The sequence below is a fragment of the Mandrillus leucophaeus genome, unplaced genomic scaffold, assembly GCF_000951045.1.
Source record: "Mandrillus leucophaeus isolate KB7577 unplaced genomic scaffold, Mleu.le_1.0 Scaffold19, whole genome shotgun sequence".
Classification (NCBI taxonomy): Eukaryota; Metazoa; Chordata; class Mammalia; order Primates; family Cercopithecidae; genus Mandrillus; species Mandrillus leucophaeus.
Genome location: NW_012101920.1, coordinates 559794 through 570596, shown reverse-complemented (window position 1 = coordinate 570596; position 10803 = coordinate 559794). Strand labels below are relative to the sequence as shown.

General features: G+C 50.2%; 1 protein-coding gene across 1 annotated transcript in view; it reads left to right on the top strand.

Moving 5' to 3' along the window:
- Window positions 1-10803, top strand: part of ATP9A (ATPase, class II, type 9A) — a 141942-nt gene that overhangs the window by 112737 nt on the left and 18402 nt on the right. Inside the window, exons 17-20 of the mRNA XM_011978174.1 lie at window positions 3831-3929; window positions 6601-6690; window positions 6815-6959; window positions 8066-8130. Coding sequence (XP_011833564.1) covers window positions 3831-3929; window positions 6601-6690; window positions 6815-6959; window positions 8066-8130 — 399 coding nt within the window. The remainder of the gene's footprint in view (window positions 1-3830; window positions 3930-6600; window positions 6691-6814; window positions 6960-8065; window positions 8131-10803) is intronic.

Below are 10803 nucleotides of genomic sequence, written 5' to 3'. Positions count from 1 at the left end.
GGAGGTGGGACGTGCTTCCTGGGGCCCTGCCCTGCTCCACATGGAGAAACTGCCTGGATCTCTCTAATGTATTTGAGTTCTTTGTAAGCCATTATTTAACAAGCGTTCTAGCCCTGATGAATGCTACCTGCCTTTTAATTTTAAAAGCAAGTGCTTTGAGCAGGCCTGTTAGGAGATGACTGGTTTTCCTCCAGGTTTTTGCTAACATGATAAAGACAAGAAGAGGAAGTTTGGGTTGATGGTCTTCAGAAACTCGACTTGGTCTTTAGAAAACCTGGTGACTCACAGTTTGGTTTACAAAGTGCATGTTGTGTATGGGAGAACTTACTGTTTTTTTGAGATCTTGGCTGTGCCCGTCCCTGAGACAATCCAGTGAGGTTGGTGCTGTTATTGCCATTTCGTGGCCATGGCTCAGAGAGGTTAAGTGACTTGCTGGAAGTCTCCCAGCAGGTAAGTGTAGTGTGTAGGGTGGGCCTCAGGTCTGTGCAGTGTCTACATGGAGGACTTGTGAGGAAGCCGGAAGCCTGTGTCACCCCAGTGGGGTGCAGCTCACCTGCTAGGGTCCCCACCTTGTGTGGCGGGGATCGGGCGCGGCCCTTGCACTCTTGGCACTGGCCAGTCAGCCTGGCCTCTCCTCGCCCTAAGCAGTGACTGCATCTGCCGATGTGTCCCAGGCCCGCTACGTCCAGGCCAAGCTGAGTGTGCACGACCGCTCCCTCAAAGTGGCCACGGTGATCGAAAGCCTGGAGATGGAGATGGAACTACTGTGTCTGACGGGTGTGGAGGACCAGCTGCAGGCAGACGTGCGGCCCACGCTGGAGACCCTGAGGAATGCTGGCATCAAGGTAGGGTGGGCTGGCCGCAGGGAAGGGCACTCCGGAGCGATGCCAGTTATTCCTTAGCAGTGCAGGGAGATCAGAGAGGGAAAGGGCGGGAGGAGCAGCAGAGGAGACCAGGAGTGCCTTATCTGCAATGGGCCACAGCCACTGTTTCTGCCCCTCCAACCCTGATTTTTTTTTTTTTTTTGAGACGGAGTCTTGCTCTGTCGCCCAGGCTGGAATGCAGTGGCACGATCTTGGTTAACTGCAACCTCTGCCTCCTGGATTCAAGCAATTCTTGTGCCTCAGCTTCCCTAGTAGCTGGGATTACAGGCACGTACCACCACGCCCGGCTAATTTTTATATTTTTGTAGATAGAGGGTGTCACCATGTTGGCCAGGCTGATCTTGAACTCCTGACCTCCGGTGATCTGTCCATCTCGGCCTCCGAAGTGCTAGGATTACAGGTGTGAGCCACTGTACCTGGCCCTCCAGCCCTGATTTTGGAAGGTGTCTTGTGTAGCATTTGCCTTTACTGTACCGATGACTCCCCTGACTCCACTGGGCTCCCTGGTGCTCAGGGCCATGCAGCGTCCGGCGTGCACGGCTGCTGATTAAATTCCAGTTGAGTGGCAGCATGCCAGTCTGTCTGCTGTGTGGCCGAGTGAGTGAGTGACCACCCAGCAGAGTGACCGCCAGTGCCATCACACTGTCATATTAGCATTTTGCACTCTACCGTTTGGGGCCAAAAAAAAAAAATACTCGGAGTTGAATCTGGAGTGGCCAGCAGAGGGCGCGTGAGGACCTGGTCCTCAGTGGACCAAGGGTGGTGTAAACAAACAAACTTCTTGGCCTGGAGCTCCTGGAAATGTGTGCCTGCCACCGGCCTCCACTCAAATGTGGCTCTCTGCTGCATCCTGGGGCCCGTCCTTTCAGCAGGGCCTTGGGAGGAGGACAGGTTAGACGCCAGGCAACATTCGGGCCCACTGGGGACTCCCACCCCTGCGTGGCCTGTTTCCTTGTAAACACAATTCTGTTGCGTGCATTCGGCTCACAGGCCTGGTTCGTCATAAGGAAATCACCAACGGGACCTTGCTTCTGGAAGTCTGGCCCATTTCTGCTCCATTGTGGGGTCTGCAGTTGGGCCTTGGCCATTCCTAAGACTTCTGGAGTTTCCATTTTCTGCTTCCATCTTTGTCTTGGAGTTTTTCTCCTTCTCAAAACTGTTATCCCAGGACGAGATATTTTATTCACAGGGTGTGCATGCATGTGACTTCTCTTTCTAGTTTCCTGTTAGATGAGAAGGGGAGGGGAGTGCCTGGGATGGGGCAGGTTGGTTGGTAATTAAAGTCTAAGATACAACCTTGCACAGGAAATTTTCTTTTTTCTCTTTTTTTTTCTTTTTGAGGTAGAGTTTCGCTCTGTCTCCCAGGTTGGAGTGTGGTGGTGTGATCTCGGCTCACTGCAACTTCCACCTCCCAGGTTCAAGAGATTCTCCTGCCTCAGCCTCTCAAGTAGCTGGAATTATAGATAGGTGCCACCAAGCCTGGATAATTTTGTATATTTAGTAGAGGTGGGGTTTCACCATGTTGGTCAGGCTGGTCTCGAACTCCTGACCTTAGGTGATTCACCTGCCTCGGCCTCCCAAAGTGCTAGGATTACAGGCATGAGCCACCATGCCCAGCCAGCTGCACAGAATATTTTCTACCTCAGCCCCTTGTATGGATGTAGAAACCGAGGCTGAGTGAGGCATCTCTGTTCCCCCAGGTTCTCACATTGGGAAGCAGCAGAGCTGCGACTGGAGCTGGAGTCTCGGGCCCTTTCTGTACCACCTTCCCATCATCCCAGCATGGGACATTAGTCACGTCATGCACCTGGTCATTCTTTTCATGCCTTTCTGGAACTTGAGCTTCCTAATTCCTTCCCTGGTGTTTGTTCTCTTACATCAAACCCTAAGAACTATGACTAAACGAGGCTCACCAAAAAGAATATTGTTTTTAGGACAGGCGGGATATTGAGGGAAAACAGACCTAGCCAGGGGAGAGGGCCCAAGAGGCTCAGCCCTGAGAGGTGCCCGGTGCCTTCCCTCTGCCCGTCTCACTGCCTGGGTTCCCATCCTACCTCTCCCTTTACTTCTGTGACCCTTGGCAAATGACTGAACCTCTTAGCGCTTCCATTTCCAGCCTCCAGAAGCCGTCATGAAGGTGACAGGGAGCTCAGCGTGGGTGCTGGGCACGTAGTGGACACTCGGGAGACATGTGTCGTGATCTTCTTTCCTGTACTTTTCCTGCTATCCAGATTTTCTTTGACCGGTAGCCCCAAGACTGCTCCCAGCTGGGAGCAAGGAGAACAAAAGGGGTAATGAGGTAAAATCACAGAGCAGGAAGCACATTCCATGAGGACTCTGAAGACCCGGATTCTGGGCCTGGTTAGGACAAGAGGTAGCTGTGTGGTTTGGGGCAAGTCATCTACCCTCTCTGAACCCACAGCAGAGAAATGCAGTGTGAGCTAATATATGATGTGGGAGAACCTGACTCATTTACGCTCAGCGTTTTATAAGCTGAGTTAAACCCCAGAAGGGTCTGTCTTGCTCATCCAGCTACATAGAAAGTCCACAGCATCAAAAGTGAGTGTTTCCTTAGGACACTGAAGTGTCCCCTCACCCATGCAGCCTTTCCCTTCTTTTAGGATATTTATCACTTTAAGAAAAATCCTCAGAAGGGGAATTATGTGGTCCAAGGACTGAGCTTCATAGTACCTCCTGCAGTGTGTGGCCAAATGGCCCTTTCTAGAAGCATCTGCCAGTTTTTGCCGCTACCAGCAGTGGTTGCTTGGAGTCCCACAGCCCTTCAGCCAGGGCGCTTGCTCTGTTGTGTTGGGGACAGCACGAGTCGGCAGGAGGTAAACGGAACGTACCAAGTTCAGCTCCATGTTCTTGGAAACTCATCTGTTGCAGATGACAGGCCGGCCTCGAAAACTAACAGACAGGACCTCTGTCATGCCATGATTTCAGGTTTGGATGCTGACAGGGGACAAGCTGGAGACAGCCACATGCACAGCGAAGAATGCGCATCTGGTGACCAGAAACCAAGACATCCACGTTTTTCGGCTGGTAAAGTGTCCTCTGTGTTAGGGCCACGTGGGGGGTGATGTTCGATTTGTCCTATAACCTCGAGTGGGCCCCTTGAGAAGGGAGGGGCAGCATGTGAGTCACCTAGGGTGGGGAGCGTCAACCACGGTTGCCTTGGGTGGGATGATTAATGACCCAGGTGCCGGCTGGAGAGTTCCTTCCAGGAGTGGTTTAGGCGTTCCTCCTTCTAGTCCTGTGCTAATGCCGTGCTCTTAACCTTTTAGGGGGTCGTGGTCCCTTTGAGAAGCTGGTGAAAGTCAGGCACTCCCCCTGAAAGATGCAGATCCACTCATACACATGAAATTATGCATGGGATTCCTGGGATTTCACTGAACCCCTGAAAGTCAAGTCCTTGGATAAGAAAGAAATTCCAGGCCACAGTTACTGGTCTGTCTGCCCTACTGAGGGGGGAAGCATTTAAGACCATTGAGGAACCTTTGAAGGAGGTGCATTGCATGGGCAAATGAGAAATCGCCTGCCCCTGTGGCAGGCATTGACCGAGACAATGCACACGTCAGGAACTGCTTCCAGTGAGGACTGTTCTAGGCTTTATTGCAGTGGGGAGGTGGGGGGACTGGGTCCTCTTTGGGGCAGGATATAGTAATCCCACTGAAATCAGAGCCAGGATGGCAAACAACTGGAGGGTCTCTAGATCTTTGGGGGTCTCCCCCTCACCCCTGCCTTTGGTCCACAGCACACAGAAGCCTAAAAAAATCCAGGGATTTTTGGAATACCATAGTGTTGTGTAGGGGCAGGTGTAGGCAGTTCTCGTCATTCACAAATTCTTGGTGAATTCTCCTCCTCCCAAAATCTGTCTGTGACCTCCGAATCAGTACTCTTGATGCTTTCACGGTTATATGTAGAGTGGCTTAAATCTTTTTTTTTTTTTTTTTTTGGAGATGGGGCCTTGCTCTTATTGCCCAGGCTGGAGTGCAGTGGTGCGATCTCGACTCACTGCAACCTCCGCCTCCCGGGTTCAAGCAATTCTTCTGCCTCAGCCTCCCAAGTAGCTGGGATTACAGGTGCCTGCCACCACACCTGGCTCATTTTTGTCTTTTTGGTAGAGATGGGGTTTTACCATGCTGGCTAGGCTGGTCTCAAACCCCTGACCTCAGGTGATCCTCCCACCTCGGCCTCCCAAAGTGCTGGGATTACAGGTGTGAGCCACCACACTCGGCCTAGAGTGGCTTAAAATTTTAGCTGCCTGAGACGCACATTCCCACCTGAGGTTGAACAAGGCCATGCACTGCCTCCTTTTTTCAGCCTCGTGGTGAACAGGTGTCCTTTTTGCAGTCCATTTAAGTATCGGGTTTTTCGCATTTCTGTGCTTTTCGTTGGCAGTTTGTCATTTAAAATGGCCCCGGCACAGCGCTTCTTTGCTGGCTTATGTTCTTAAGTGCAAGGAAGGCTGTTGATGTGACTTATGGAGAAAATGCATGTGCTAGATGAGCTTCCTTCAGGCATGAGTTACAGCGCTGGTGACTGTGAGTTCAGTGTTAATGAATCAAGGTGTCTTTAAATAGAAACACACATAAAATAAGGTTATAAATTTATGAAGATATCGTGACCAGGGGCAAAAACCTAACCCTGTATTTCCCCTAGAGGGGATGGTTTAGTATTTGCTATTTCAGTGTTCACAGTGACTTTAGAAAACGTAGCTACTATAAATAATGAGAATTGACTGTCTGTTCTAGAATTGAGGGATTGCAAACTAATGACCTATGTGCTAGCCACCTGTTTTTCTCAACAGCAGGTATTTTGTTTTATTGGAGTGTAGACAGATCCACTCGTTTGCGTATGGTGCACGACTGCTTTTGGATTATAACGGCAGAGCTGAGTGGTTGTGATGGAGACCGTGTGGTCCTCAAAGCCTACAATAGTTAACATCTGGTCCTTTACAGAAAAGTGGCCCGGGCCCTGCTAGGTGCCTGGCTCTGCATACCTGTACTATGGCATACTAGCCATGTGCCTTTAGTCAGGCTAGCAAATGTCACCATGCTTCAGTTTCCTTAGGTGCAAAATAGAGCTGTCTTCTTTTGGCACCTCATAGAGCTGGGGACTACGCACTCCACAGGGTGTGTTGTCCAATACTCGGCTTATAGTGAAAGTACAGGCTTTTAAAATTTTTTTAAAAGATGAGTCTTGCTCTGTTGCCCAGGCTGCCAGTGCAGTGACACGATCTCGGCTCACTGCAGCCTCCGCCTCCTGGGTTCAAGTGATTCTCCTGCCTCAGCCTCCCAAGTAGCTGGAATTACAGGCACCCGCCACTACGCCTGGCTAATTTTCTATTTTTAGCGGAGAGTGGGTTTCACCATGTTGGCAAGGCTGGTCTCAAACTCCTGACTTCAAGTGATCTGCTTGCCTCAGCCTCCCAAAGTGCTGGGATTACAGGCATGAGCCACTGCGCTTGGCCAGTACAGGCATTTTTAGTCCTGGGGGAAATTGTAGGTGGAGGTTGGCACATGGGCTCTCTTGATTCCTGCAGAGTCGTAACCAATAGGATTCCATTTGTTGCTGCCTCTGGTGGCAGGGGAGGGGAGGGACCCTTGGCTGGGGTGGCCGTTGTCTTCATGCTGGCTCCAGGAAGCCACTGTTTATTGTTTTATCATCTCCGGAGAGCAATGCCTCCTTCTCCATCTCTGTTCCCTTCCAGGTGACCAACCGCGGGGAGGCTCACCTCGAGTTGAACGCCTTCCGCAGGAAGCACGATTGCGCCCTGGTCATCTCGGGAGACTCCCTGGAGGTGAGCTTGGGGACCCCTGAGAGCCAGTCCTCCCGGCAGCCTGGGGCTTAGCCGGCTTCAGCAGGGGCACTGCAGGCTGGGCAGTGACTTCCACCAATGCACCACCTCTCCCTCCACCCTGCAGGTTTGCCTCAAGTACTATGAGTACGAGTTCATGGAGCTGGCCTGCCAGTGCCCGGCCGTAGTCTGCTGCCGCTGTGCCCCCACCCAGAAGGCCCAGATCGTGCGCCTGCTTCAGGAGCGCACGGGCAAGCTCACCTGTGCCGTAGGTAGGCGCGGCTCAGGCTGTGCCGCTGGCCCTGGCCTGCCTGTGCACCAGGCTCCCTTACCCTAAGGATGTTTGGACACTGTTGCTCGTTCTTCACATTCCCCAGCCCCTTTGTTCAGGTCATGATTTTTCTTCGCCTCGCAGACTTTGGCTCTTTTTGTTATTATTTTTAATATTTCCCCTGGAGAGCAGATAAGTGTGTGCCAGGCCTCTACTCCTTTGCCAGTGGCTGAAGAGTGCAGCCTTCCAGTGGGTGGAGACCACACACTGTGGGGTTGGATCTGGGTTCAAATCTTTCCACTGGCTTTTCCCAGTGGGTGCCCCAGATGGCTTCTTTCACCCGTCTGAGCCTCCATTTGCTCGTGGTAGAATGGGAATAATAATTGTGGCTTCCTCAAATGGTGTCACGAGGACTCAAAGGGGTCACTTTTTTTTTTTTTTGGAGACGGAGTCATGCTCTGTCGCCTAGCTGGAGTGCAGTGACACAATCTCAGCTGGTTGCAACCTCCACCTCCTGGGTTCAAGTGATTCTCCTGCCCCAGCCTCCTAAGTAGCTGGGACTACAGGCACGTGCCACCACGTGTGGCTAATTTTTGTATTTTTAGTAGAGACGGGGTTTCTCCATGTTGGCCAGGCTGGTCTCGAACTCCTGACCTCAGGTGATCTCCCCACCTTGGCCTCCCAGAGTACTGAGATTACAGTCATGGGCCACTGTGCCCAGCCTAAAAAGGATCACCTTTAAAATGTGCTTGCCACGCCGTGTGGAAAGTGTCCAATAAGAGCACTGCGAGTTGCCGCCGATGGTAATCCTGGGGTATCCCGGCCTCCGAGGAGGACAAGTGGTCATTCCTGTCCTATGTGGACACAGTCCCACTGCCGCTGCTCAGTGCCGGGACCCTCTGCAAGTCGCTGGGCTATCTGACATTGAGCCACTCTGCCTGTGAAACAGGATCTTGGTAGTGCAAGGGGTTGGAGAGATGGTATGGACAGGGCAGGCCAGGCACTCAGCGAGCGCTCCGTGACAGACGAGACTGCGGTAAAGACAAGCATGCGTTCTTGTTTAAGGGAAGAATGAAACCTCTTTTCTCTCTGGTCTGTGGCTCGCAGGGGACGGAGGCAATGACGTCAGCATGATTCAGGAATCTGACTGCGGCGTGGGAGTGGAGGGAAAGGTGAGAGTGTTTCCCTCTGCTGGGCTCCACTTGCTGGAGTTTCTTGGTTCTTTTTCCCTCAAAGACAGAGCTTTAAGGCTTCTGGAAATTCCAGATAAAGAATGATAAAACATAAGGAACCATGTGTCACAATTACCTCCTGTCACTGGGAAGATAGAGATCTGTATTGCTACATCGTACAGACAGATGAATGTTGGCTTTTTGTTTGCCCAGACCTAAATTAAAAAAAAAAAGAGAAAGTGTTTCTAGGCCAGGCGTGGTGGCTCACGCCTGTAATCCCAGCACTTTGGGAGGCTAAGGCGAGTGGATCCCTTGAGGTCAGGAGTTTGAGGCCAGCCTGGCCAACATGGAGAAACTTTGTCTCTACTGAAAATACAAAAATTAGCTGGACATGGTGGTGGGTGCCTGTAATCACAGCAACTTGGGAGGCTGAGGTAGGAGAATTGCTTGAACCCGGGAGGCAGGGGTTGCCGTGAGCCGAGATCGTGCCATTGCACTCCAGCCTGGGCAACAGAGCGAGACTCCGTCTCAAAAAAAAAAAGAAGCATTTCTCCATATCTTTAGGGTATGGTAAGTGTAATTCAGACTCCCTGGGACACTCAGCACTGTCAGTAAAAGCCTTAGTTATCCTGCTGTGTGCTGGTCTCTTGGGCGCGCAATGGAAGAATGTCGCTTGCTTCACTTCTCACCAAAAGGCCTTGGCAGCTACAATTTTTAAAAGCTGGTGTGTTATAAAATATTATTTCTGTCTTTTTCTCCTTGCCAATTGTGCACTTGCCTCTTATAGTTTACTCAGCCCCAATTTGTGACCTCTAAATGACAAGAGGCAAGAAGATGGGTCACCGAGTTTGTTAGGACTGTGTGTGAAGGGCTGGAAGTGGTGGCTCATGCCTGTAATCCCAGCAGTTGGGGAGGCTGAGGCAGGAGGATCACTTGAGCTCAGGAGTTCAAGACCAGCCTGGCCAACGTGGTGAAACCCTGTCTCTACTAAAAATACAAAAATTAGCCAGGCGTGGTGGCAGGTGCCTCTAATCCCAGCTACTCAGGAGGCTGAGGCCAGAGAATCGCGTGAACCCGGGAGGTGGAGGTTGCAGTGAACCGAGATTGAGCTACTGCACTCGTGCCTGGGTGAAAGAACAAAACTCCATCTCAAAAAAAAGGAAAAGAAGTGTGTGTGAAGTATCGGAGTGCCAAGGCCCGGAAGGAGCAGGAGAGATGCTCCCCTGTCCAGACTGTTGCATAACTTCATGACTTTGGCTGACCCTTACGGCTTTTTTTCCCCCCACTTTCCCACCCTTTCTGGTTCTCTGGTTCTCTGGTTCTCAGCAAGATGACGATGATTTGAAGTTGCGGAATGAAATGATTTTTGAATGAGATATATCAGAAGTCTGTGTAGATTTCCTGAATACAGTTTTTAAGAAGCATGTTTGAGTTTAATGGAATTCTCTACCAGTTCTTATAAAACTTAAAGCATTTTCCCTTCTATTAAAAATCATATTCTGATTCCTTTGTTTCTTGGGATATAAAAGTAATACTGCTCACTATAAAAAATGAAAAGAATCTAAGCCAGGCTTGGTGGCTCACACCTGTAATCCCAGCACATTGGGAGGCCAAGGTGGGCATATCACTTGAGGTCAGGAGTTCAAGAGCAGCCTGGCCAACATGGTGAGACCCCATCTCTACTAAAAATACAAAAATTAGCCAGACATGGTAGTGGGTTCTTATAATTCTAGCTACTCAGGAGACTGAGGCAGGAGAATTGCTTGAACCTGTAAGGCGGGGGTTGCAGTGAGGGAGATTGTGTCACTGCACTCTGGGTGACAGAGTGCGACTCTGTCTCAAAAAAATATATAACATAAAGAATCTGAAAGTAAAACGCGTCTTTTAGGTAACTGCATCAAATGAGTAACACTGGTTTTTCTCCCAACATTTTTTCTATGTGTATATTACTGGTTGTGAGTGTGTGTATATTTGCTATCTATACACATATCTTACACATGTATACATATATATATAATTTTCATGTATTTTTTTTAAGTGAAAACACAGTACATTTTTTTTTTTTTTTCTGAGACGGAGTCTCGCTCTGTAGCCCAGGCTGGAGTGCAGTGGCCGGATCTCAGCTCACTGCAAGCTCCGCCTCCCGGGTTCACGCCATTCTCCGGCCTCAGCCTCCCCAGTAGCTGGGACTACAGGCGCCCGCCACCTCGCCCGGCTAGTTTTTTGTATTTCTTAGTAGAGACGGGGTTTCACCGTGTTAGCCAGGATGGTCTCGATCTCCTGACCTCGTGATCCACCCGTCTCGGCTTCCCAAAGTGCTGGGATTACAGGCTTGAGCCACCGCGCCCAGCCGAAACACAGTACATTTTGTTATGCAGCTTGCTTAAATCTGTTACATCATGGATTTGTTCCTACGTGAGAGCATACAGAGCCATCACTTCTTACTCTGACTCTACCTTTTTATTTTGAAAAATGTCAAAAGTTGAAATAGAACAATGGAAAAGTTGAAATAGAACAGTGAGCATCCATCTACCCTTCACTTTGGCCAATTGTTACTATTTGCCACATTCTCTTTCTTTGAATCAGTAGAAAGTAAATTGCATGTAATGTTACCCCTAAATATTTCAGCTGGATCTCTTTAGAACAAGGACATTCTCCCACACAAAGAAAGTA